The sequence below is a fragment of the Salvia hispanica genome, chromosome 2 (assembly GCF_023119035.1).
Source record: "Salvia hispanica cultivar TCC Black 2014 chromosome 2, UniMelb_Shisp_WGS_1.0, whole genome shotgun sequence".
Classification (NCBI taxonomy): Eukaryota; Viridiplantae; Streptophyta; class Magnoliopsida; order Lamiales; family Lamiaceae; genus Salvia; species Salvia hispanica.
Window position 1 is genome coordinate 39,479,965 of NC_062966.1, and position 27,047 is coordinate 39,507,011.

The 27,047-nt window shown below is 38.2% G+C and overlaps 4 protein-coding genes across 9 annotated transcripts; 1 reads left to right on the top strand and 3 right to left on the bottom strand.

Moving 5' to 3' along the window:
* The first annotated feature begins 430 nt into the window (after window positions 1-430).
* On the top strand, window positions 431-3,624 carry LOC125204307 (glutamate receptor 2.8-like). 3 transcript variants are annotated; one of them, XM_048102913.1, is made up of 6 exons: window positions 440-683; window positions 749-2,073; window positions 2,152-2,476; window positions 2,563-2,972; window positions 3,040-3,510; window positions 3,560-3,624. In XM_048102913.1, the coding sequence occupies exons 1-5, from the start codon at window positions 455-457 to the stop codon at window positions 3,436-3,438; spliced, it is 2,688 nt and encodes an 895-aa protein (XP_047958870.1). In that variant the 5' UTR covers window positions 440-454; the 3' UTR covers window positions 3,439-3,510; window positions 3,560-3,624. The 3 variants fall into 3 exon arrangements, with proteins under 3 accessions (XP_047958872.1, XP_047958870.1, XP_047958871.1); XM_048102914.1 differs by having other exon boundaries at window positions 2,164-2,476; XM_048102915.1 differs by lacking the exon at window positions 3,560-3,624 and having other exon boundaries at window positions 431-683; window positions 2,563-2,940; window positions 3,040-3,215.
* A 470-nt stretch (window positions 3,625-4,094) lies between these two features.
* Window positions 4,095-10,479, bottom strand: LOC125207034 (glutamate receptor 2.7-like). The gene is made up of 8 exons (XM_048106241.1): window positions 10,221-10,479; window positions 9,764-9,996; window positions 9,501-9,669; window positions 9,249-9,445; window positions 6,302-6,554; window positions 4,711-6,035; window positions 4,320-4,632; window positions 4,095-4,240 (listed from the first exon to the last, which is right to left on the bottom strand). The coding sequence occupies exons 1-8, from the start codon at window positions 10,477-10,479 to the stop codon at window positions 4,095-4,097; spliced, it is 2,895 nt and encodes a 964-aa protein (XP_047962198.1).
* Window positions 10,480-12,772: 2,293 nt separating this feature from the next.
* LOC125204022 (glutamate receptor 2.8-like) lies at window positions 12,773-21,625 on the bottom strand. 4 transcript variants are annotated; one of them, XM_048102559.1, is made up of 7 exons: window positions 21,423-21,625; window positions 20,916-21,168; window positions 19,337-20,661; window positions 18,948-19,260; window positions 18,466-18,875; window positions 17,984-18,398; window positions 12,773-12,982 (listed from the first exon to the last, which is right to left on the bottom strand). In XM_048102559.1, the coding sequence occupies exons 2-7, from the start codon at window positions 21,142-21,144 to the stop codon at window positions 12,891-12,893; spliced, it is 2,784 nt and encodes a 927-aa protein (XP_047958516.1). In that variant the 5' UTR covers window positions 21,145-21,168; window positions 21,423-21,625; the 3' UTR covers window positions 12,773-12,890. The 4 variants fall into 4 exon arrangements, with proteins under 4 accessions (XP_047958516.1, XP_047958517.1, XP_047958515.1 ...); XM_048102560.1 differs by lacking the exons at window positions 17,984-18,398; window positions 18,466-18,875; window positions 18,948-19,260; ... (1 more) ...; window positions 20,916-21,168; window positions 21,423-21,625 and adding exons at window positions 13,462-13,871; window positions 13,944-14,256; window positions 14,332-15,656; ... (1 more) ...; window positions 16,309-16,391; window positions 16,478-16,513 and having other exon boundaries at window positions 12,773-13,394; XM_048102558.1 differs by lacking the exons at window positions 17,984-18,398; window positions 18,466-18,875; window positions 18,948-19,260; ... (1 more) ...; window positions 20,916-21,168; window positions 21,423-21,625 and adding exons at window positions 13,462-13,871; window positions 13,944-14,256; window positions 14,332-15,656; window positions 15,787-16,049 and having other exon boundaries at window positions 12,773-13,394.
* A 1,123-nt stretch (window positions 21,626-22,748) lies between these two features.
* On the bottom strand, window positions 22,749-26,725 carry LOC125207251 (glutamate receptor 2.8-like). Its single transcript, XM_048106514.1, has 6 exons — window positions 26,389-26,725; window positions 25,884-26,051; window positions 24,458-25,782; window positions 24,044-24,356; window positions 23,549-23,958; window positions 22,749-23,450 (listed from the first exon to the last, which is right to left on the bottom strand). Exons 2-6 carry the CDS (start codon window positions 25,981-25,983, stop codon window positions 22,944-22,946), a joined length of 2,655 nt encoding a protein of 884 aa, XP_047962471.1. The 5' UTR covers window positions 25,984-26,051; window positions 26,389-26,725; the 3' UTR covers window positions 22,749-22,943.
* Between the last annotated feature and the right edge of the window lie 322 nt (window positions 26,726-27,047).

Here is a 27,047-nt window from a genome sequence, read left to right on the forward strand (position 1 = left end):
CATTAAGCTCTGTCCTCTCCATCACTTGAGCCTTCTTCAACAGATCAACTATATATTCACTTAACAGTTAGTTGCAGGAATTTCTTGGTGACTCAAAGTTCAAACACACGTGGAATTAAGGGTCTCTTTCTAAAGACTTTCAAATGCAAACTTCAGCTATAAAGTGTGGCATTAGGTGTGCCCACCACCTAACCCCCAAAGAATTGCTAAAAGTCGTTGTGTGGTCTTCGCATTCACATACTATAAGGATTGGACAAGTCCACATTCAAACTATCTTCTCTTTGCTGTTTTTAATTTGACTTAGTTCCTATATCATTGTCAGTGCTATCCGATTCTTGAAGCTTTTGCTGCAGTTTTTATAAGCTTTCCATAAATAGCTTTCTTCACATATACTTGATTTCTCTCAGTCTTTGATGTTTTTTCAATGCAGAATCAACACTTCTTTTGGTTGCATATGCTTCTGTTTATGTGCTTTTGCATTGGCCCTTCGACCGGTTTCAATGCAACGGCTGCAAAGGCTAATGTAGGAGTGGTTCTTGATCTTGACACTACTCTTGGAAAGATATGCAAGACTTGCATCTCTATGGCGATTGAAGATTTCTACTCCAACCGCGATTACAACACCATGATCGAGCCTCATTTCAGAGACTCGAGGAGTGATCTTGTCACTGCAGCTTCTGCAGGTATATGTTTATTCTTAGATTCTTTAACTGTCAAATAATTAGACTGAGTTGGATTCAATTTGCAGCTATAGATTTGTTAAAGAATGCTGAAGTGATGGCGATTATCGGGCCTCAAAAATCCTTTCAAGCAGAGTTCGTGATAGATATTGGTGACAAGGTGGAAGTTCCAATAATATCTCCAGCAACGAGCCCGTCCGTATCGCCTAAAGACTCATCATACTTCATAAGATCAGCATGGTGTTCCTCTTCTCAGGTCAGAGCAATTGCAGCAATTGTGAAGAAATTCGGTTGGAGGGAGGTTGTTTTTGTGTACGAGGACACCAACTATGGAAGCGGATTAGTGCCGTATTTGACTGTTGATCTGCTAAAGAGCAATGCTGTGGTCTCACACCAAAGTGTTATTCCTGCTAATGCAACAGAGGATCGAATCCGACAGGAGCTCTTCAAATTGATGAAGATGAGGACGAGAGTGTTCGTGGTTCATATGCTGCCAGGTCTTGCATCCCGTTTCTTCAACGTGGCGAAAGAAGCAGGGATGATGGACAAGGGGTATGCTTGGTTAATAGCTGACGTGCTCACGAGTCTCTTGGATTCTATGGATCCACAGACTATGGAGGCGATGCAAGGTGTACTAGGCGTGAAGGCTTACGTTCCAGAATCCGTTAAGCTTATAGACTTTAAAAAGAGATGGAGAAAGAGGTTTCACACAGAGAATCCGGAGATGAACAGAACAGAACTCAATGTCCTTGGGCTGTGGGCTTATGACAGCATCGCAGTTTTGGCAGAGGCAATTGAACGAGCTGGTGTGACATCCCCGCAGTTCAATAGATCGGTTGATAGTGGAAATTTGACGGATTTGGATTCAATAGGAACATCATTGGCTGGACCATCACTTGTTGGTTGGATCAGAAACCACACGTCCAAAGGGCTGAGTGGTGATTTTAACATAAGTAACGGTGAACTGCAACCGTCTGCATTTGAGATAGTTAATGTGAATGGCAAGAAAGAAATCCCAGTTGGATTCTGGACCGAACACTGTGGAATCTCAAGGGAGCTTAAGCCAGATGATCATCAAGATAATTGCTCGACCGGAAACACAAATCTCGACCCCATTGTGTGGCCAGGGAAAGAAACTAAAGTGCCTAAAGGGTGGGAAATTGCTGTGAGTGGGGAAAAGTTTAGAGTTGGAATTCCAGCAAAAACTAGTTTCAGGGAATTCAGTGTAGTTGAAAAGAATGAAGAAACAGGTGTCGTTGAAGCAAAGGGTTTCTGCATTGATGTTTTCGAAGCGGTATGGGAAAAAATCCCGTATCATGTCCCAGTTGAGTATGTTCCATACGATACCACAGATGGAGGTTATAATGAACTATCTCAGAAAATGGACGAAGAGGTAAAATCATAAGCCATTTTGTTTTATATATTTGTTTTGTAACGTTTTTCCTTTGATGAAGATTAAACCTATTAAAAGAGACGACAACAGGGTCTTGATGCATTGGTGGGAGATCTAACGGTCACAGCTAGCAGATCCGAGCATGTAGATTTCACAGTTCCTTACACAGAATCTGGAGTTGCCATCCTTGTCCCAATCAGGGCTAACGAGGGGAAGAATGCTTGGATATTTATGAAACCTCTAACAACCGGCCTTTGGCTAACCATTGGCACGTTCTTTGTCTACACTGGATTTGTCGTTTGGGTTCTTGAGCATCGCGTAAATAAAGCATTCCAGGGTCCACCTAACCAGCAAGTTGGCATGATATTTTGGTTCTCATTCTCAACGCTTGTTTTTGCACACAGTAAGCCAAGAATTCTCGATACATATAGTCCTTAAAGACTCATTCTCTTCTTTATGACGCTCAACTAGTTCATAATATTATGACAGGGGAGAAAGTGACGAGCAACTTGACAAGATTTGTGGTGATCATATGGGTGTTCGTGGTGCTGGTTTTGACGTCAAGTTACACTGCAAACTTGTCGTCCATGCTAACAGTATATCAACTGCAGCCTAAAATTAACGACGTGAATGACCTGGTAAAGAATGGAGAGTTTGTTGGATATCAATTGGGCTCCTTTGTTAGAGGATTCTTGACAAACAATGGCATTCTTCCGTCCTCAAGCCTGAAAAGCTACAGCACCGTGGATCAATTCCACGAAGCTCTCTCCAAAGGCAGCAGAAATGGAGGAGTAGGCGCGGTTATTGATGAACTCCCTTACATCAGGCTTCTCCTTTCAAAGCACTGCGACAAGTATACCATAATCGGTCCGATATATCCAACTTCTGGCCTTGGTTTCGTAAGTCCCATTTCTTCCACCATTTCTCCCTTTGTTCAAGATTCATAAACTCATTGAAAATCTGCAGGCATTTCCAAAGGGTTCGCCACTGGTTTTTGATGTTTCACGCGAGATCTTGAGGCTGAAAGAGGATAAGGATTTAATGATGAGGATTACTAAGAAATGGCTAGGAGATGAAAAAGAATGCCCCAACGCCGATGGAGCTCTGAGCACCTCGCAGAGGCTCAATCTAGACAGTTTTAAGGGGCTCTTCGTCATTGCTGGGGTGTCATCAACGCTAGCTCTGGCTATATTCTTGTCCCATTTCTTGTATGAGAATCGGTATGTATTGGAATCTACTGTTTCAAGGAAGGAAAAGCTTCTCGGGCTTGCTAGGATTTTTTCGAGGGAGAAAGATGAATTGTTGTCACCAAAGGAAACACGATGTCCTGACTGTGGAGTCGAACAGCAGCAAGTCCAGCCATGAGCATTCCATGTGAACAAGATCAAGAAGGGATGGTTTCACAAGATTAAGGACTCTCAACAGTAGAAATCTCTGTTATTCAACCTCAACAGGAGACTAATTCATGACTATATGTATTTTCTAGCTTAATTGTACAGTCATATTGTATAAAATATAAGTATATAGTTTATGGTTATTATTTAAGTTAAATAACACTTGTTTATCGGGGCAATCGTTTTCATCTCCTAGCCATTTCTTCGTGATCCTCACCATTAAATCCTTATCCTCTTTCAGCCTCAGGATCTCGTGTGAAACATCAAAAACCAGTGGCGAACCCTTCGGAAATGCCTGCAGATTTTCAATGAGGTCATGAATCTAGAATGAAGGGGTGAATGGTGGAAGAAATGGGACTTACGAAACCAAAGCCAGAAGTTGGATAGATTGGACCGATCATGGTATACTTGTCGCAGTGCTTGGAAAGGAGAAGCCTAATGTAAGGGAGTTCATCAATAATCGCGCCTACTCCTCCATTTCTGCTGCCTTTGGAGAGAGCTTCGTGGAATTGATCCAAAGTGCTGTAGCTTTTCAGGCTCGCGGATTCAAGAATGCCATTGTTTGTCAAGAATTCATGAACAAAGGAGCCTGTTTGGTAACCAACAAACTCTCCATTCTTTATCAGGTCATTCAGTCTCGTTGATTTTAGGCTGCAGTTGATCTACGGTTAGCATGGACGTCAAGTTTGCAGTGTAACTTGACGTCAAAACCAGCACCACGAACACCCATACGATCACCACAAATCTTGTCAAGTTGCTCCTCACTTTCTCCCCTGTCGTAATAAGATGAACTAGTTGAGCTTCATAAAGAAGAAAATGAGAGACTATGTGTACACAGAATTCTCGACTTACTTTGTGCAAAAACAAGCGTTGAGAATGAGAACCAGAATATCATCCCAACTTGCTGGTTAGGTGGACCCCGGAATGCTTTATTTACGCGATGCTCAAGAACCCAAACGACAAATCCAGTGTAGACAAAGAACCCTCCAACGGTTAGCCAAAGGCCGGTTGTTAGAGGTTTCATAAATATCCAAGCATTCTTCCTCCCGTTAGGCTTGATTGGAACAACAATGCCAACTCCCGATTCTGAGTAAGGGAACGTAAAATCTATGTACTTAGATCTGCTAGCTGTGACCGTTATGTCTCCCACGAATGCATCAAGATCCTGTTGTCATCATTGAAAAGAGTATTAATAGGTTCAATACAAAAAGTATATGAAAAACAAAGTGGCTTATGCTTTTACCTTTTCGTCTAACTTCTGCATAATTTCACCATAACCTCCATATTCTCTACCCAATAGAACATATTCAATAGGGACACTATACGGAATATTTTCCCACACCTTCTCAAAAACATCAATGGAAAAACCCTTTGCTTGAATAACACCTGTTTCTTCATTCTTTTCAACTTTAAGGAATTCATTGAAACCAATTTTTGCTGGAACTCCAACTCTAAACTTTTTGCCATTCACAGACACTTCCCACCCCTTAGGCACTTTATTTTCTCTCCCCGGCCATACAATGGGGTCAAGATTTTCCTTTTCGGCTGAGCAATTATCTCGAGAATCATATGGCCTAAGTTCCCTTGAGATACCACACTTTTGACTCCAAAATCCAACTGAGATTTCTTTCCCGCCATTCACATTAACTATCCTAAATGCAGATGGCTGAAGTTGGCCGTTACTTATGTTGAAAACACCACTCAGCCCTCTGGACGTGTGGTTTCTGATCCAACCAACAAGTGGTGGTCCAGCCAATGATGTTCCTATTGCTCCCAAATCTGTCAAATTTGCTCCATCAACCGATCTATTGAACTGCGGGGATGTCACACCAGCTCGTTCGATTGCCTCTGCCAAAACTGTGATGCTGTCATAAGACCACAGACCAAAAATATTGAGTTCTGTTCTGTCCATCTCTGGATTCTCCATATGAAACCTCTTTCTCCATCTCTTTTCAAAGTTAATAAGCTTAACGGATTTTGGAACGTAAGCTTTGACACCTATTACACCTTGCATCGCCTCCATAGTCTGTGGATCCATAGAATCCAAGAGACTCGTTAGCACGTCAGCTATTATCCAAGCATACCCCTTGCCCATCATCCCTGCTTCTTTCGCCACCTTGAAGAAACGGGATGCAAGGCCTGGCAGCATATGAACCACGAACACCCTCGTCCTCATCTTCATCAACTTGCCAAGCTCCTGTCGGATTCGATCCTCTGTGGCATCAGAGGAAATAACACTTTGCTGTGAGACAACAGCATTGCTCTTTAGCAGATCCACAGTCAAATACGGCACTAATCCGCTTCCATAGGTTGAATCCTCGTACACAAAAACAACCTCCCTCCATCCGAATTTCTTCACAATTGCTGCAATTGGTTTGACCTGAGAAGAGGAACACCATGCTGATCTGATGAAGTATGATGATTCTTTGAGCGATACAGACGGGCTCGTTGCTGTAGATATTATTGGAACTTCCACCTTGTCACCAATATCTATCACGAACTCAGCTTGAATGGATCTTTGTGGCCCGATTATCGCTACCACTTGATTATTCTTCAACAAATCTATAGCTGCAAATTGAATACAAACTAGAATTTAGGAGCTTGCCAAAACACTTGAATCTATGCTTTATACAAGTGAACAAAATCCAACACTCTCTCTATCTGATTCAAAGTGACACATTTCTGGGAAACATCACTCTTATGTACTTTATTCTCCCTAACACACTAACGCTACATAAAATCCCGTCATGGAAAAGAAATGTTTTGCTTTGAATAGGACATAGGTAGTATTTTCTTATTTGACAATTTAAGAATATGAGGAAAAGTAAGTATACCTGCAGAAGCTGCAGTAACAACATCACTCCTCGAGTCTCTGAAATGAGGCTCGATCATGGTGTTGTAATCGCGGTTGGAGTAGAAATCTTCGATTGCCATAGAGATGCAAGTCTTGCATATCTTCCCCACAGTTCCGTCGAAATCAAGAATGATTCCCACATTAGCCTTTGCAGCAGTTGCATTGAAACCACTCAAAGGGTCAATGCAATGGCACATAAACAAAAGCATATGCAACCAAAACAATTGAGGAGTCTGCATTGCAAAAGAATCAAGAGTAAATAGTACAAGTCGTTCAAAAGCCTATTTTACAAAGAAAAATATAGAAAAGAAACGCCGACGCCATAAATTAATTGTAGTGTTGAAAAGTATTTTGTATTCAAATACTATACCCATATTTCCAGGTAGTTATTAGTATAATGTTTTGGTTCACCGCATTATATTTCTTTATTTTTTCATTATTTGAAAACTTATGTAACACTACTAGTCTTTAGTCTTTATTACCAATTACTCCATCCGTCCGCCATTAAGTGCATCCGCAGCGGTGGCGTCCGTCCGTCCGTCTGTTCGTGCCACTGAGCACGAGCTCGTCCGTCCGTCGCTGCGAGCTGTTCGTCCGTGCCAGCGGCATGGCGTTGCTCTTAGCTAAGACCACGTCCGTGCCACTGAGGAGCCTTACGTGGCGGCACACGATTGGCCAACGGCAATTTCGTTTCTTTTTGTAAATTTTTTAAAAAATTCGAATTTAATTTTAAAAATCATTTTTTAATTATAAAAATAAATATTTTTCCACTTCTCAATAAATTATATCCGTTTTCTACACACTTTTAATTTATTTTTTAATTTTCCCCCCCAAAATTCACTTTTTAATTATGTATTTTTATTTTTTAGAATTATAATTATGTATTTTTTATTTTTTAGGATTTAATTATGTGAATTTTATATTGTAGAAATTTTTTTAGTAATTGAAGTATTTAAATTAAATAATAAAATAGTGGGACCCTTGAGCTTGTCCTTGCGGAAGAGCACGGATGTGGGTGTTGTGGTCTTGCCTAAGGACAAGGAGTAAAAGTGGGTCCGGGCCCACCTCCGTGCTCTTAAATAAGAGCACGGATGGGGATGCTCTAAAAGTTTCATTCATTGGCGGCACGAATTATAAGAAATGTTAAAAAAAGTGGATGGAAAAAAGTTAGAGCATCTCCAGCGTCGGTCGTCCGCCATTAGGCATGGGAGGTACGGATGCGGACGTCCGCTACGGACACCGCATATCCGCGGCTTTCCAGCGACGTCCGCCATTGCGGTGCCGAGTCGGACGTCCTGATTTTATATATATATATTTTAAAAAAAAACTCTATATATCCGGCTCATTGTGAACTCTATATACGGCTCGTTGCAAACTCTGCATATACGATTTTTTAAAAAACTCTAACGCATGTATTATTGTCGAAAACGAAAATCTAAAAAAACATATCATAACATGTACTTTGTTTGAATCGTTTTTTGGTTTGGAATGACTTTTTTTTTGTGACCTATGTACTTTTTTTTAACTTTAAATATGTATGTTTTTTTAAAAAAATAAAATCGTTGCATTTCCCCAATATTCGTGTCGAAATTTTAATTCCAAAAATTGCATATTTGTGAATTTGTGAACTTTTATTATTGTGGATGTTCGTCGGGATGCCCGCTATTGTGCAGTGGAATATCTTTATGATGTGGCAGTGCAGTGGGAGGTCCTTATGATGTGGCGGGAGGTGTTTTTAGGAAGTCCGTCGGGACATCCGTGCCATTGGAGATGCTCTTAGTGGAATATCAATGGTATAGATTAGAGGAATATGAGACCCTATTATCATTTATGGTAAAAGCAAACTGGGATTCGTATTCACCAACGGAAGGAATACTAAAGACCATATGTATGTTACAGTCAACTCTCAAATAAAAATAATTTTGTCCTATCTAAATCCATTTTCCCGAGTTGTTGAAACATAAATGGAGTATCATTTAGTTTGTTAACAAATAAGTAAACAAACAAACAATAAGCTACAGAAATTAAACAATCCCAATTAAAGAGAATTTGAGTTTTGGTTTTAGCTGCAAATTCACAATACATTAAATTGAATTCAATTATACAGTGAAAAAATAGATAAATCCATCTGTACATGCACGATTTCAAGTAGTACTATCTCCGCCCATAGTCAATAGTCTTTTTTATCATCTATAAAGTATTGGAGTAGTTTTTTTCTCCATTCTTATCAACTTTCAACAATGATTCAATTTTTTTTTTAATTATTTCATTTATTAAATTTATATTTAAACTGAAAGAGTATTGTACTAAAAAAGAATAGATAATATGCATGCTACTGTTGACTGGGTCAAAATTTGCTGATGGCTGACCGCTCTGAAAAATTCTAATATGGTTTTCTTATTCCACGAAATTAGCCAAATTTAAATTTTCTCAACAAAAAGAAAAACATTTCTCATGAGCAATACATGATGGATTACAATGGCCGTGATTCACTTATATGGATACAGCATATAAGATCTCATATTTTCCTAAAATAAGTGTTACTCCCTCCGTCCATGAATAGAAGTCTCATTTCTATCCGGCACGGAGTTTTAAAAAATGTTAAGAAAAGTGGGTGGAAGAAAGTTAGTGGAATAGGGGTCCCACTTGTATTTATTAGTTTTAAATGATATGTGAGTGGAATGAGTTAGTGGAATGTGGGGTCTCTTTACCATTTATGGAAAGTATGAACCGGGACTCCTATTCGTGGACAGACCAAAATGGAAAAACGGAACTCCTATTCATGGACGGAGGGAGTACTCCATTTTTCTTAAATAACAATAATAACTTTATACTTGTATTCCTATACAATGTGACTACAATTAAACAAGAAATACATAAACTCATGAATTAGTCTCTTGTGGAGGTTGATTAACAGAGATTTCTACTGTTGAGAATCCTTCATCTTGTGAAAACATCCCTTGATCTTGATCACATGGAATGCTCATGGCTGGACTTGCTGCTGCTGAAACTCCGACTCCACGATCAGGACTTTGCGTTTCCTTGGATGACAACGACTCATCTTTCTCCCTCGTAAAAATTCTAGCAAGCCCGAGAAGCTTTTCCTTCCTTGAAGCAGTAGATTCTAGTAGATACCGATTCTCATACAAGAAACGTGACAAGAATATAGCCAGAGCTACCGTTGATGACACCATTGCCCATCATTCCTGCTTCTTTCGCCATCTTGAAGAAACGGGATGCAAGGCCTGGCAGCATATGAACCACGAACACCCTCGTCCTCATCTTCATCAACTTGCCAAGCTCCTGTCGGATTTCATCCTCCGTTGCATCAGAGGAAATAACACTTTGCTGCGAGATCAACAGCATTGCTCTTTAGCAGATCCACAGTCAAATACGGCACTAATCCGCTTCCATAGGTTGAATCCTCGTACACAAAAACAACCTCCCTCCATCCGAATTTCTTCACAATTGCTGCAATTGGTTTGACCTGAGAAGAGGAACACCATGCTGATCTGATGAAGTATGATGATTCTTTGAGCGATACAGACGGGCTCGTTGCTGTAGATATTATTGGAACTTCCACCTTGTCACCAATATCTATCACGAAGTCTGCTTGAATGGATCTTTGTGGCCCGATTATCGCTACCACTTGATTATTCTTCAACAAATCTATAGCTGCAAATTGAATACAAACTAGAATTTAGGAGCTTGCCAAAACACTTGAATCTATGCTTTATACAAGTGAACAAAATCCAACACTCTCTCTATCTGATTCAAAGTGACACATTAGGGAAACATCACTCTATGTACTTTATTCTCCCTAACGCACTAAACAACGCTGCATAAAATCCCGTGAAAAAAAATAAATACTTCTCTTTGAATACGAAAAGTAAGTATACCTGCAGAAGCTGCAGTAACAACATCACTCCTCGAGTCTCTGAAATGAGGCTCGATCATGGTGTTGTAATCGCGGTTGGAGTAGAAATCTTCGATTGCCATAGAGATGCAAGTCTTGCATATCTTCCCCACAGTTCCGTCGAAATCAAGAATGATTCCCACATTAGCCTTTGCAGCAGTTGCATTGAAACCACTCAAAGGGTCAATGCAATGGCACATAAACAAAAGCATATGCAACCAAAACAATTGAGGAGTCTGCATTGCAAAAGCAACTGAGACAAGTGGGTACTATGAAAATAATGTGCTTGTGAAAGTGCTGCAGCAATAGCTTATATTTATAGCAAACAAATTTCCAAGCATGAGAATTAAAGAATCCAACTGCATTGGCAGAGATAAAATATACTCCACATAGCATATTTTAAAATGTCACCTTGTGTCATCCTCGTAAGTGAATATTCCACAACGACTTTTACCAGCTCTTTTCGGAATACAGTCAACATGTGGGGGGCACACTTAATTCGACGCATGTTTGATCTTTGAATCGAGAATCCTGTAAGAAGTTAAATCAAAATTGAAGATGTGGATGAAAGTCAAATGATATACCATTAGTAAATTGATATTTGACTAAATATTTAAGGGAATATTTATTATACAAGTCGGCCAAAATCCTAAGTAAGATTGAAGATTCTAAACTTAGTACTAGAAAGAAAATCCCGGCGGCGCAATTATTTAGTGTAATCAAGGACCATAATATATGGTATTGCTGATCATGACAGCTCTGACCAATTCAGACAGTCATATTCAAATTATGTAAAATCAAAATTTTAAGGTTTGTCCATCATCAAAATTTATTCTGTAGGTTCTAGCCGCCATAAACCAAAAAAAAATAATAATAATACTCCCTCCGTTTCAGAAAGATTGTCTCATTTTGCAAAAATAATAGTAATAAATAGTTAAAAAATAATAATAATACTCCCTACATTATTCTTTCTCTTATTTTACTCTCTTTCAATTTTATCTATTTAGTATTATTTTTGCAAAACGAGTACAAAAATTATAGTACTAGTATTTTTATGTGTAGAAAACGAGGAAAATAATAATAATAATAATAATAATAATAATAATAATAATAATAATAATAATAATAATAATAATAATAATAATAATAATAATAATAATAATAATAATACTCCATCTGTCTCAAGTTACTTTATTTATTATTATTTTTGCAAAACAAGTACAAAAAATGAATTGGGACAATCTTTCTGGGACGGAGAGAGTAATAATAATAATAATAATAATAATAATAATAATAATAATAATAATAATAATAATAATAATAATAATACTCCCTCTGTCCCACGTTACTTTAGTCATTTCTTTTTTTGTACTCGTTTTGAAAAAATAATAATAAATAGTTAAAGTGGGGAGAAAGAAAAGTAAGAGAGAGAATAATGTAGAGAAGAGTCTTGACTATAGTATTCTCTTTTTTACTTTATTTTTTTTCCGCTTTAACTATTTATTATTATTTTTTCAAAATGAGTGCGAAAAAGAAGTGACTCCAGTAACGTGGGACGGATGGAGTAATAAATAGTTAAAGTAGAGAGTGAGTAAGTAAAAGAAAGAATAATGTAGAGAATAGTCTTACCTACATTATTCTTTCTCTTATTTTACTCTCTTTCAACTTTATCTATTTATTATTATTTTTGAATCACTCAAAGTTTAAATTAAAGCATTTTAAATTTGTCACAATATTTATTTAAAGTTGTATTATAAAGTAAGTGACAAAATAAAATAAAAATGTATAAAATATAAATGGGACTATATATGTCTTCATTAATCATTATGCACAATGCTAAAATAAAAAATATAGTATATCACATAAATAATACTCCGTACGTCCCAAGGAAGATGACCCATTTCTTGGCCGACACGAGATTTTATGCAATTTTATTTTGTGTGTTAAATGGAGAGAGTAAAGTAAGAAAGAGGGATAAAGTAGGGATAAAGAGGTTTTCATTTTAAGTAATGGATCATCTTGGTTGGGACAAACCAAAAGAAAAAGTGGGTCATCTTTAATGGGACGGAGGGAGTACATGAAAATGAAAAAATTGAATCAAATTTGGCATATTGGGCCTGTAGCCCAATTTCTCATGCCTTTATTTTTACAACCCAATAGTTTAAACAAATAATTGAAAATAGGGGCTTGGGCTAGATAGTTATACTCCAAAGCCCACAAAGTTTATTCAAAAAAATCAACATGCTACAAGAATTATCATATTCCTTTAAGGGTTCGGATTTCAAGAATATTACTCTTCAATTTATAACTTTCAACAAACAATGGTTCTATTCTTTTTTTCAAAGTCTTTGTGGGACGGAGGGAGTATTTTTTAATTTCATCAATTTTATTCTATTTAAACTTGTATCATCCAATATGTGGCTGATGGCTAACGGCACTGACCAATTCTAGAAAATATGTTTTTCAATTTCCACGAAGTTAGCTAGATTTGAATTTTATCAACAAAAAAGAATAACATTTCTCATGAGCAATACATGATGGATTGCAATGGCCTTTATTCCCCTATATAGATACAACATATAGGATCTCTTTTATCCTAAAATAAGTGTTATTTATATACAATGTGACTACAATTAAACAAGAAAAAACATAGTCATGAATATGTCTCCTGTCGACGTTGTTTAACGAAGATTTCTACTGTTGAGAATCCTTCATCTTGTGAAAACATCCCTTGATCTTGATCACATGGAATGCTCATGGCTGGACTTGCTGCTACAGAAATTCCGACTTCACTTGGATGAGTCGTTTCCTTGGATGACAACGACTCATCCTTCTCCCTCGAAAAAATTCTAGCGAGCCCGAGAAGCTTTTCCTTCGTTGAAGCAGTAGATTCTAGTAGATACCGATTCTCATACAAGAAACTTGACAAGAATATAGCCAAAGCGAGCGTTGATGACACTCCGGCAATGAGGAAGAGCCCCTTAAAACTGTCAAGATTGAGCCTCTGAGATTTGCTCAGAGCTCCATTAGCATTGGGGCAATCCTTTTCATCTCCTAGCCATTTCTCCGTGATCCTCACCATTAAATCTGTATCCTCTTTCAGCCTCAGGATCTCGTGTGAAACATCAAAAACCAGTGGCGAACCCTTTGGAAATGCCTGCAGATTTTCAATGAGGTCACAAATCTTGAATGAAGGGGTGAATGGTGGAAGAAATGGGACTTACGAAACCAAAGCCAGAAGTTGGATAGATTGGACCGATCATGGTATACTTGTCGCAGTGCTTGGAAAGGAGAAGCCTAATGTAAGGGAGTTCATCAATAATCGCGCCTACTCCTCCATTTCTGCTGCCTTTGGAGAGAGCTTCGTGGAATTGATCCACATTGCTGTAGCTTCTCAGGTTCGCGGATTCAACAATGCCATTGTTTGTCAAGAATTCACTAACGAAGGAGCCTATTTGGTGGCCGACAAACTCTCCATTCTTTATCAGATCATTCACACTGTTGATTTTAGGCTGCAGTTGATCTACTGTTAGCATGGATGTCAGGTTTGCAGTGTAACTTGACGTCAAAACCAGCACCACGAACACCCACACGATCACCACAAATCTTGTCAAGTTGCTCCTTACTTTCTCCCCTGTTAGAATATGAGCAACTAGTTGAGCTTCATAGAGAAGAAAATGAGATGTACACAGAATTCTCGACTTACTTTGAGCAAAAACAAGCGTTGAGAATGAGAACCAGAATATCATCCCAACTTGCTGGTTAGGTGGACCCCGAAATGCTTTATTTACGCGATGCTCAAGAACCCAAATGACAAATCCAGTGTAGACAACGAACGCGCCAATGGTTAGCCAGAGGCCGGTTGTTAGAGGTTTCATAAAAATCCAAGCATTCTTCCTCTCGTTAGGCTTGATAGGAACAACAATGCCAACTCCCGATTCTGAGTAAGGGAACGTAAAATCTATGTACTTAGATCTGCTAGCTGTGACCGTTATGTCTGCCACGAATGCATCAAGATCCTGTTATCATCATTGAAAAGAGTATTAATAGGTTCAATACAAAAGTATATGAAACAAAGTGGCTTATGCTTTTACCTTTCCGTCTAACTTCTGCATAATTTCATCATTACTCCTATATTCTGTACCCAATGCAACATATTCGACAGGGACACTATACGGAATATTTTCCCACACCTTCTCAAAAACATCAATGCAAAAACCCGTTGCTTGAACAACACCTGTTTCTTCATTCTTTTCAACTTTAAGGAATTCATTGAAACCAATTTTTGCTGTAACTCCAACTCTAAACTTTTCACCATTCACAGCAAGTTCCCACCCTTTAGGCACTATATTTTCTTTCCCGGGCCATACAATGGGGTCAAGATTTTCCTTTCCGGTCAAACAATCATCTTGATGATCATAAGGCTTAAGCTCCCTTGAGATACCACATTGTTCACTCCAAAATCCAATTGAGATTTCTTTCCCGCCATTCACATTAACTATCCTAAATGCAGATGGCTGCAGTTGGCCGTTACTTATGTTAAAATCACCACTCAGTCCTCTGGCCATGTGGTTTCTGATCCAACCTAGAAGTGGTGGTCCAGCCAACGATGTTCCTATTGCTCCCAAATCTGTCAAATTTGCTCCATCAACCGATCTATTGAACTGCGGGGATGTCACACCAGCTCGTTCGATTGCCTCTGCCAAAACTGTGATGCTGTCATAAGACCATAGACCAAAAATATTGAGTTCTGTTCTGTCCATCTCTGGATTCTCCATATGAAACCTCTTTCTCCATCTCTTTTCAAAGTTAATAAGCTCAACGGATTTTGGAACGTAAGCCTTCACACCTATTACACCTTGCATCGCCTCCATAGTTTGTGGATCCATAGAATCTAAGAGACTCGTTAGCACGTCAACTATTAGCCAGGCATACCCCTTGCCCATCATCCCTGCTTCTTTGGCCACCTTGAAGAAACGGGATGCAAGGCCTGGCAGCATATGAACCACGAACACCCTCGTCCTCATCTTCATCAGCTTGCCGAGCTCCTGTCGGATTTGATCCTCCGTGGCATTAGAAGAAATAACACTTTGCTGCGAGATCACAGCATTGCTCTTTAGCAGATCCACAGTCAAATACGGCACTAATCCGCTTCCATAGGTTGAATCCTCGTACACAAAAACAACCTCCCTCCATCCGAATTTCTTCACAATTGCTGCAATTGGTTTGACCTGAGAAGAGGAAGACCACGCTGATCTGATGAAGTACGATGAGTTTTTCAGGGATACTGACGGGCTCGTTGCTGTAGATATTATTGGAACTTCCACCTTGTCACCAATATCTATCACAAAATCTGCTTGAATGGATCTTTGTGGCCCGATTATCGCCATCACTTGAGTATTCTTTAACAAATCTATAGCTGCAAATCAAATCCATACCAGAAATAAGAAGCTTTCCCAAAGACTTGAATCTAAGCTTTATACAAGTGAGGACATAATCTAATATTTTCTTATTTGACAATTTAAGAATATGAGGAAAAGTAAGTATACCTGCAGAAGCTGCAGTAACAACATCACTCCTCGAGTCTCTGAAATGAGGCTCGATCATGGTGTTGTAATCGCGGTTGGAGTAGAAATCTTCGATTGCCATAGAGATGCAAGTCTTGCATATCTTCCCCACAGTTCCGTCGAGATCAAGAATGATTCCCACATTAGCCTTTGCAGCAGTTGCATTGAAACCACTCAAAGGGTCAATGCAAAGGCACATAAACAAAAGCATATGCAACCAAAACAATTGAGGAGTCTGCATTGCAAAAGCAACTGAGACAAGTGGGTATTTGTGAAGAAAGATAATTATGAAAGAGCAGTGTGTTTGTGAAAGTGCTGCAGAATAAGCATATATATAGAAACTACTTAGCAAACAAATTTCCAATCATGGGAGTTCAAGAATCAAAATGTAGAGTAGTGGCAAAGATAAAATATACATAAAAAGGAGAAATAAATCCACAACAAACGCTTTTACCAAGTTTACCATAACATTTACAGATATAAGTATAAAATGTGGACTTTTACCAATCCTTTGCGGAATCCAATCAAACATTTGGTGGGCAGACTAAATTCCTCGCCTTTTTGATGTTCAAATCTTGAAGATATTCCTGCAAAAAATTGAAATTCTGTGTTAGATTAAATCCATTTCCTGTATTTGTATAAGATTAAACTAAAATCTTCAAGTGAATTTTACCTCGTGATATTCATCATTCCTGGTTTTTAATTTGACTATTAATTTTTGAATTGAGGAAATACTAGTGCTTCCAAAGTCTGTTTATTAAGAAAAAATAAATGAACGCCGCCGCCATAAATTAATTGTATTATTCAAATGCTAATGTCACAAATTGACTTGGCATTAGTTTTAAATAAATTGTAGTAATAAAAAGTGTGTTCAAAATAGTATTATTGAAATATAGATTTTATTTTTATATTTATTTTATAATAAAATGTTAGTATAATAATTTAATGGAATATAAAGTCTATTAACAAAAATAAGTACGATAAGTATTAATGGACAGATGAAAAAGAATTAGTGACAAGTAATGGAAAATCTATAGAGTATAATGTTAAAAAAAAAATTAAATTCAACTAGGTGTACCACATTATATTTATATTTTATATTTTCATGATTTTGGAAACTTACATGCAATACTACTAGAATTTTTTTTTTTTTTTTTTTTATGATTTTGGAAACTTACATGCAATATTACTAGAATTCTTTATTTTTTGGATGATTTTGGAAACTTACATGCAATACTACTAAAATTTTTTATTAGCAATTATAAATGACCATATATATATATATATATATATGTTATAGTCAACTCTGAAATAAAATATTTTTTTCCAATCTAAATCCATTTTCTTGATACTATATTTATTTTTCATATAAATAAGTGCAGTTTTATTATATATAAAATAAAATGGTAGCGAGGTGTTGAGGCATATATCTTCAGAAATATCATTTAGTTTGTTAACAAATTAATAACAATCAATAATAGCTACAGAAATACTTATAACAATTAACAATTCAAATTACAATCTTATCTGAAAGATAAGAGAATTTGAGTTTTGATTTTAGCTGCAAATTCACAATACATTAAATCAAAATTCAATACTACAGTGAAAAAAATAGATAAACCACCTGGTAGATGCACGATATCTAGTACTACTATCTCAGTCTATAGTCAATAGTCTTTTTTTCATATATAAAATAGTTTTTTTTTTTTTTTGTTACTCTTCAATTTATCAACTTTCAACAAACAATGGTTCAACTTTTTTTAATTTTTTTATTTTATCAATTTTATTCTATTAAAACTTGTACTATCATCCAATGTTTGGCTGCTGGCACTGACCAATTCTAGAAACTATACTTTTCAATTTCTACTAAGTTAGCTATATTTGAATTTTATCAACAAAAAAGAATAACATTTCTCATGAGCAATACATGATGGATTGCAATGGCTTTATTCCCCTATATGGATACAACATAAAAGATCTCTTTTATGCTAAAATAAATGTATTTATCTTAAACACTAATAACCATAAACTAAATACTCCTTATATTTCTATACAATGTGACTACAATTAAACTAGAAAAAACATTTAGTCATGAATTAGTTTCCTGTGGAGTTATTTAACAGAGATTTCTACTGCTGAGATTTGAGAATCCTTCATATCCCTTGTTGATCCTGTTCACATGGAATGCTTATGGCTGGACTTGCTGCTGCTGAAACTCCGACTTCACGATCAGGACTCTGCGTTTCCTTGGATGACAACGACTCATCCTTCTCCCTTGAAAAAATTCTAGCAAGCCCGAGAAGCTTTTCCTTCGTTGAAGCAGTAGATTCTAGTAGATACCGATTCTCATACAAGAAACGGGACAAGAATATAGCCAGAGCTAGCGTTGATGACACCCCAGCAATGACGAAGAGCCCCTTAAAACTGTCAAGATTGAGCCTCTGAGATTTGCTCAGAGCTCCATTAGCATTGGGGCAATCCTTTTCATCTCCTAGCCATTTCTCCGTGATCCTCACCATTAAATCCTTATCCTCTTTCAGCCTCAGGATCTCGTGTGAAACATCAAAAACCAGTGGCGAACCCTTTGGAAATGCCTGCAGATTTTCAATGAGGTCATGAATCTAGAATGAAGGGGTGAATGGTGGAAGAAATGGGCCTTACGAAACCAAAGCCAGAAATTGGATAGATTGGACCGATCATGGTATACTTGTTGCAGTGCTTGGAAAGGAGAAGCCTAACGTAAGGGAGTTCATCAATAATCGCGCCTACTCCTCCATTTCTGCTGCCTTTGGACAGAGCTTCGTGGAATTGATCCACATTGCTGTAGCTTTTCAGGCTCGCGGATTCAACAATGCCGTTGTTTGTCAAGAATGCACCAACGAAGGAGCCTATTTGGTGGCCGACAAACTCTCCATTCTTTATCAGATCATTCACACTGTTGATTTCAGGCTGCAGTTGATCTACTGTTAGCATGGATGTCAAGTTTGCAGTGTAACTTGACGTCAAAACCAGCACCACGAACACCCACACGATCACCACAAATCTTGTCAAGTTGCTCCTTACTTTCTCCCCTGTTAGAATATGAGCTACTAATTGAGCTTCACAAAGAAGAAAATGAGATGTACACAGAATTCTCGACTTACTTTGTGCAAAAACAAGCGTTGAGAATGAGAACCAGAATATCATCCCAACTTGCTGGTTAGGTGGACCCCGAAATGCTTTATTTACGCGATGCTCAAGAACCCAAATGACAAAACCAGTGTAGACAAAGAACGCTCCAACGGTTAGCCAAAGGCCGGTTGTTAGAGGTTTCATAAATATCCAAGCATTCTTCCTCCCGTTAGGCTTGATTGGAACAACGATGGCAATTCCAGATTCTGAGTAAGGGAACGTGAAATCTGCATACTCGGATCTGTTAGCTGTGACCGTTACATCTCCCACGAATGCATCAAGATCCTGTTGTCATCATTGAAAAGATTATTAATAGGTTCAATACAAAAAGTATATGAAACAAAGTGGCTTATGCTTTTACCTTTCCGTCTAACTTCTGCATAATTTCATCATTACTCCTATATTCTGTACCCAATGCAACATATTCGACAGGGACACTATACGGAATATTTTCCCACACCTTCTCAAAAACATCAATGCAAAAACCCGTTGCTTGAACAACACCTGTTTCTTCATTCTTTTCAACTTTAAGGAATTCATTGAAACCAATTTTTGCTGGAACTCCAACTCTAAACTTTTCACCATTCACAGCAAGTTCCCACCCTTTAGGCACTATATTTTCTTTCCCGGGCCATACAATGGGGTCAAGATTTTCCTTTCCGGTCGAACAATCATCTTGATGATCATAAGGCTTAAGCTCCCTTGAGATACCACATTGTTCACTCCAAAATCCAATTGAGATTTCTTTCCCGCCATTCACATTAACTATCCTAAATGCAGATGGCTGCAGTTGGCCGTTACTTATGTTAAAATCACCACTCAGCCCTCTGGACGTGTGGTTTCTGATCCAACCAAGAAGTGGTGGTCCAGCCAATGATGTTCCTATTGCTCCCAAATCTGTCAAATTTGCTCCATCAACCGATCTATTGAACTGCGGGGATGTCACACCAGCTCGTTCAATTGCCTCTGCCAAAACTGTGATGCTGTCATAAGACCATAGACCAAAAATATTGAGTTCTGTTCTGTCCATCTCCGGATTCTCCATATGAAACCTCTTTCTCCATCTCTTTTCAAAGTTAATAAGCTCAACGGATTTTGGAACGTAAGCCTTCACACCTATTACACCTTGCATCGCCTCCATAGTTTGTGGATCCATAGAATCCAAGAGACTCGTTAGCACGTCAACTATTAGCCAAGCATACCCCTTGCCCATCATCCCTGCTTCTTTCGCCACCTTGAAGAAACGGGATGCAAGGCCTGGCAGCATATGAACCACGAACACCCTCGTCCTCATCTTCATCAACTTGCCAAGCTCCTGTCGGATTTCATCCTCCGTTGCATCAGAGGAAATAACACTTTGCTGTGAGACCACAGCATTGCTCTTTAGCAGATCCACAGTCAAATACGGCACTAATCCGCTTCCATAGGTTGAATCCTCGTACACAAAAACAATCTCCCTCCATCCAAATTTCTTCACAATTGCTGCAATTGGTTTGACCTGAGAAGAGGAACACCATGCTGATCTGATGAAGTATGATGAGTCTTTGAGCGATACAGACGGGCTCATTGCTGTAGAAATTATTGGAACTTCCACCTTGTCACCAATATCTATCACGAAGTCTGCTTGAATGGATCTTTGTGGCCCGATTATCGCCATCACTTGATTATTCTTCAACAAATCTATAGCTGCAAATTGAATCCAAACTAGAACTTAGGATCTTGCCAAAAGACTTGAATCTATGCTTTATACAAGTGAACAAAATCCAACAATCTCTTATTCAAAGTGACACATTTTCTATTTCGGGATGTCTCATTCAAAGTGACACATTAGGGAAACATCACTCTATGTACTTTATTCTCCCTAACGCACTAAACAACGCTGCATAAAATCCCGTGAAGAAAAATAAATGCTTCTCTGTGAATAGGAAAAGTAAGTATACCTGCAGAAGCTGCAGTAACAACATCACTCCTCGAGTCTCTGAAATGAGGCTCGATCATGGTGCTGTAATCGCGGTTGGAGTAGAAATCTTCGATTGCCATAGAGATGCAAGTCTTGCATATCTTCCCCACAGTTCCGTCGAAATCAAGAATGATTCCCACATTAGCCTTTGCAGCAGTTGCATTGAAACCACTCAAAGGGTCAATGCAAAGGCACATGAACAAAAGCATATGCAACCAAATCAATTGAGTAGTCTGCATTGCAAAAGAATCAAGTAAACTATGAAAAAATGTGCTTGTGAAAGTGCTGCAGCAATAGTTTATATATATAGCAAACAAATTTCCAAGCATGAGAATTCAAGAATCCAACTGCATTGGTAGAGATAAAATATACACAAAACGGATTAAAAAAATTCACATACTAAGATTATGATAAAATATACAAAGACGTAATTTAAAATATCGACTTGTGTCATCCTCGTAAGTGAAGATTCAACAATGACTTTTACCAACTCTTATCGGAATACAGTCAAACATGTGGTGGGCAAAGTTAACTCGCCCCATGTTTGATTCTTGAACCATGCAAGAAATCAACTTTCTGTGAGAGATTAATCCAATTCCCCGCATTAGGTGAAGAAGCTGCAATTCTGTGACAGATTAAACCAATTTTTTTGTTGGTCTATGGTCCAACTTTGTTAACAAATTCAGTTTAGTTTACTCTGTCTTTAGAATTGCAAATGTGGATGACAGCCTGGTGATAAGTGTAATTCATGCATTTCATATTTTTGACTAAATATTTAAAATATTACTCCCTCGATCAAACGGTAAGTAGTTAGAAAAAGAAAACTTTATTCTTTTTATTTTTGAGTGAAGGCAGGCCCCCGCCTAGACCTGTCCAAGGTTTACTGAACCGGCGGTTAAAGCCAAAACCGTAACCGTTGGTAACGGTTCCGAACCGAAATTGTGAGAATTTATCCAAACCGAAACCGTCGATTTTTGAATCGTGGTTCGCTTCAGGTTTAAAATTTTTCGAACCGAAACCGTGTCGGAACCGCCGGTTCCGGACGGTTTCAAACCAGAACCGTGAAAAACCGCCGTAAAACCGTGAAATCAAGCCGGAACCGCAAAAACCGACGGTTTGGAACCGTGAAAAACCGCCGAAAAACTGCCGGTTCGGAACCGAAACCGAAACCGGCGATTTTGGAACCAGAACCGTAACCGCGAAACACCCTCGCGGTTCGGTTCCGGTTCAATAATTTTCAAAATCCGAACCGGCGGTTCCGAACCGTGGGCACCTCTACCCCCGCTTGATTACAAAGAAACGAGTGTACGAAATATCAAGTCTATCGTGTAAGATCCAAATACCAAGCCCTGTGGGAGGGGATTCTAAAGTATGAATTTATTGCACGATAAGTGAAACATTTTTTTCACAAATTTTTAAAAATGATGGAAATAATAGTATTTTTCTAATTACTTTATTCTATAATTTTATCATTAATTATTTTCTCTAAAACTCATGAAAAAATGTCCCATGACCATGAGACAGAAGAGAGTTTTAGTTTAAACAATGGGCCCAAGCTTTAAAGTAAAATTGAAGAATTTATTAGCAGTAAAAAATTAGAAAGATAGTCCTGCGGATAATGTATAAGTTAATTACTATTCTGACCAATTCAGTTAGTCAAATTAAGGTTGCCCATCATTTCAAAACTTAAGAAATAGAATTAAATAAATTATGAAAAATAAAATAAAATAAGAGAGAAAAGAAACATGTTTCAAAAAATAAAAATAAAATAGATGGGCTTGGACTAGTTAGTACAAACTCCTAAGCCCACAAATTTATCTACAAGAAATATCATTCTACTACTCCATTATTTTAAATTATTTAATTCCAACACATACAAGAATATAGCATGTGGCAAAGAGTTCAGATGCTCTAATTATACATCATGTGAGAACTCTTTTGTCTAAAAGAAATGCCACTTAATTAAAACAAAAAATAACCTAAATATTTTCTACAACTAGAATCGTACTCATGAATTAGTCTCTTGTGGAGGTTGATTAACAGAGATTTCTACTGTTGAGAATCCTTCATCTTGTGAAAACATCCCTTGATCTTGATCACATGGAATGCTCATGGCTGGACTTGCTGCTGCTGAAACTCCGACTCCACGATCAGGACTTTGCGTTTCCTTGGATGACAACGACTCATCTTTCTCCCTCGTAAAAATTCTAGCAAGCCCGAGCAGCTTTTCCTTCCTCGAAGCAGTAGATGTTAAAACATACTGATTCTCATACAAGAAACGGGACATGAATATAGCCAGAGCTAGCGTTGATGACACCCCAGCAATGACGAAGAGCCCCTGAAAACTGTCAACATTGAGGCTCTGTGATTTGCTCAGAGCTCCATCGGCATTGGGGCAATCTTTCGCGTCTCCAAGCCATTTCTTTGTAATCCTCACCATTGATTCCCTATCCTCTTTAAGCTTCAGGATCTTGTGTGAAACATCATAAACTAGCGGCGAACCCTTTGGAAATGCCTGCAGATTTTCAATGAGAGATATTCATAACTTGTTATGTCAATAATCTTGAATAATTAGACTCAAAATGGATAGATGGTGGAAGAAATGGGACTTACGAAAGCAAGGCCAGAAGTTGGATATATTGGACCAATCATGGTATACTTGTCGCAATGCTTGGAAAGGAGAAGCCGAATGTAAGGGAGTTCATCTATGATCGCGCTTACTCCACCCTTTGCGCTGCCTTTATAGAGCGCGTCATGGAATTGATCCAAAGTGCTGTAGTTTTTCAGTCTTCCGGATTCAAGAATTTCGTTCTTTGTCAAGAATTCATGAACGAATGAGCCCGTTTGGTAGCCAACATACTCCCCATTCTTTACCAGGTCATTAATATCGTTGACTTTAGGTTGCAGTTGATCTACTGTTAGCATAGACGTCAAGTTTGCAGTGTAACTTGATGTCAAAACCAGCACCACGAACACCCATACGATCACCACAAATCTTGTCAAGTTGCTCCTCACTTTCTCCCCTGTTTATTATTATGAACTAGTTGAGCATCATAAAGAAGAGAATGAGTCTTTAAGGACTATATGTATCGAGAATTCTTGACTTACTGTGTGCAAAAACAAGCGTTGAGAATGAGAACCAGAATATCATGCCAACTTGCTGCTTAGGTGGACCGCGGAATGCTTTGTTCACGCGATGCTCAAGAACCCAAATGACAAATCCAGTGTAGACAAAGAACGCACCAATGGTTATCCAGAGGCCGGTTGTTAGAGGTTTCATAAATATCCAAGCATTCTTCCTCTCGTTAGGCTTGATTGGAACAACGATTCCAACTCCAGATTCTGAGTAAGGAAATGTGAAATCAGCGTATATGGATCTGTCGGCTGTCACCGTTATATCTCCCACCACAGCATCAAATTCCTGTTGTCATCATTGACACAAGTTTTAATTAGCTTAATCAGTAATTAACAAGCGCAAAAGTATAAAAGAAGTGTATATAACAAAATGGTATATGCTTTTACCCCTTCCTCCAATTTTTGAACAAGTTCATCATAACCTCCACCTTCTGTATTGACGGGAAAATATCTGACTGAGCCATGATACGGAATTTTTTCCCATACTTTCTCAAAAACATCAATCGAGAAACCTGTTGGTTGAACATCACCTGTTTCTTCATTCGTCACAACTTTAACGAATTCATTGAAACCCCTTTTTTCTGGCACTCCAACCTTCAACGCTTGCCCATTCCCAGGAATTTCCCACCCTTTAGGCACATTACTTTCTTTTCCTGGCCATACAATGGGGTCAAGATTTTCCTTTTCGTTCGAGCAATCATCTTGATGATCATCTGGCTTAAACTCCCTTGAGATTCCACATTGCTCAGTCCAGTACCCAACTCGGATTTCTTTTCTTCCATTCACATTAACTATCTCAAATGCAGACGCCTGTAGTTGGCCGTTACTTATGTTAAAATCACCACTCAGCCCTTTGGACGTGTGGTTTCTGATCCAACCAAGAAGTGGTGGTCCAGCCAACGATGTTCCCATTGCTTCCAAATCCGTCAAATTTCCTCCACCAACAGATCTATTGAACTGCGGGGATGTCACACCAGCTCGTTCAATTGCCTCTGCCAAAACTGTGATGCTGTCATAAGCCCACAACCCAATAACATTGGGTTCTGTTATGTCCATCTCCGGATTCTCCATAAGAAACCTCTTTCTCCATCTCTTTTCAAAGTCTGTACGCTTACCGGATTCTGGAACGTAAGCCTTCACACCTATTACACCTTGCATGGCCTCCATAGCCTGTGGATCCATAGAATCCAAGAGACTTGTTAGCACGTCAGCAATTAACCAAACATACCCCTTTCCCATCATCCCTGCTTCTTTGGCCACCTTGAAGAAACGGGATGCAAGGCCTGGCACCATATGAACCACAAACACCCGTGTCCTTATATTCGTCAACTTATAGAGCTCCTGTCGGATTCGATCATCTGTGGCATCAGAGGGAATAACAGTCTGGTGCGAGACCAAAGCATTGCTCTTAAGCAGATCCACAGTTATATACGGCACTAATCCGCTTCCGTAGTTGGTATCCTCGTACACAAAAACAATCTCCCTCCAACCGAATTTCTTCACAATTGCTGCAATTGCTTCGACTTGAGAAGAGGAACACCATGCTGATCTTATGAAGTATGATGAGTCTTTAGTTGATATAGACGGGCTCGTTGCTGGAGATATTATTGGAACTTTCACCTTGTCACCAATATCTATTACAAAGTCTGCTTGAACAGATCTTTGTGGCCCGATTATCGCCATCACTTGATTATTCTTTAACAAATCTATAGCTGCAAATTGAACCCAAACCAATACTTGAATCTAAGCTTTATACAAGTGAACATAATCTAATTTTTCGACATTTAAAGAATCTAAGGAAGTGCAATTATACCTGCAGAAGCTGCAGCAACAACATCACTCCTTGAGTCTCTGAAATGAGGCTCGATCATGGTGCTGTAATTGCGGTTGGAGTAGAAATCTTCGATCGCCATAGAGATGCAAGTCTTGCATATCTTTCCAACAGTTCAGAGTCAAGATCAAGAACCACTCCTACATTAGCCTTTACAGCAGTTTCATTGAAACCAGACAAAGGGTCAACACAGAAGCACATAAACAAAAGCATATGCAAGCAAAACAAGTATGGATTCTGCATTGCAAAAGCATCAAGACTGAGACAGCTAAGACAAGTATGTAAAGAAAGCCAATTATGGAAAGGGTGTTCTGCAAAAGGTTATATATAAAATCAATTTTCCAAACAAGGAAATTCAAGAATCGAATTGCAGTGACAAAGATGTTGGAGCAGGGAAATTAACTCACAAACAACGCGTATTACTGAGTCTAAGATAGACAAAAATCTACATATAAAAAGTTGACTTGTATACTGCAGCGACTTTTACCAATTCGTTGCGGACCCAGTCAAACAGGTGGTGGGCATATTTAAATCCATACAATTAATGAATTGAATGCGGCAGTTTCTTTCAGTATTGCCTTGAGCACACGAAACTCTTTGAATTTGAAAGGAAACAAGCCCTTGATTCGCCGCGTGTTTGGTCTTTGAATCGCGAAGAAATTCCTGCAAAATTTTGGCATTTTGTGAGAGATTAAATCGATTTCCCGTATGCTGAAGCTCTAATGTATAATAAATTGTAAATCGGAGCTGATTAAGCTGCAACTCTCTGCCTCTCTCTCTGGAAATGAACAAAGATTGAATTTCAAGATGCAATTTTTACTCCTCAGAGAACTGAGTAAAAAGTGTACAGTGATGTAATAATAAATCTAATGGAATGATTTATATAAGTTAAGTCCAATATATCAATTGGGTCATAAATAGCCGTTTTGTTTAAATTTTTCATATGTAGCACTATTATTTTTGTTTTAAATTTATGAATTTTCCATAGTGTAAGGAGTAAGAAAAATTACATTGATTAATTACAAATGATTTAGAATTTATGGTGGCCTTTAAAATTTATACCCATTGCCTATAACATAACAATTCGATCTACATTTTCTGCAACCTGAAAAAAAAAATTCTTACCAAAAAAAGAAGGAAATTTAT

Coding starts and splice junctions, on each gene's coding strand:
- LOC125204307 (XM_048102913.1), top strand. CDS start 455: ATGCTTCTGTTTATGTGCTTTTGCATTGGCCCTTCGACCGGTTTCAAT. Junction 684..748: donor TGTCACTGCAGCTTCTGCAG/GTATATGTTTAT, acceptor TTCAATTTGCAG/CTATAGATTTGTTAAAGAAT. Junction 2,477..2,562: donor AACGCTTGTTTTTGCACACA/GTAAGCCAAGAA, acceptor ATATTATGACAG/GGGAGAAAGTGACGAGCAAC.
- LOC125207034 (XM_048106241.1), bottom strand. CDS start 10,479: ATGCAGACTCCTCAATTGTTTTGGTTGCATATGCTTTTGTTTATGTGC. Junction 9,997..10,220: donor TGTTACTGCAGCTTCTGCAG/GTATACTTACTT, acceptor TTCAATTTGCAG/CTATAGATTTGTTGAAGAAT. Junction 4,633..4,710: donor TGCAGAAGTTAGACGAAAAG/GTAAAAGCATAA, acceptor TGATGACAACAG/GATCTTGATGCATTCGTGGG.
- LOC125204022 (XM_048102558.1), bottom strand. CDS start 16,045: ATGCAGACTCCTCAATTGTTTTGGTTGCATATGCTTTTGTTTATGTGC. Junction 13,872..13,943: donor AACGCTTGTTTTTGCTCAAA/GTAAGTCGAGAA, acceptor ATATTCTAACAG/GGGAGAAAGTAAGGAGCAAC. Junction 13,395..13,461: donor CAACTTCTGGCTTTGGTTTC/GTAAGTCCCATT, acceptor GAAAATCTGCAG/GCATTTCCAAAGGGTTCGCC.
- LOC125207251 (XM_048106514.1), bottom strand. CDS start 25,983: ATGGCGATCGAAGATTTCTACTCCAACCGCAATTACAGCACCATGATC. Junction 24,357..24,457: donor TTCAAAAATTGGAGGAAGGG/GTAAAAGCATAT, acceptor TGATGACAACAG/GAATTTGATGCTGTGGTGGG. Junction 23,451..23,548: donor CAACTTCTGGCCTTGCTTTC/GTAAGTCCCATT, acceptor GAAAATCTGCAG/GCATTTCCAAAGGGTTCGCC.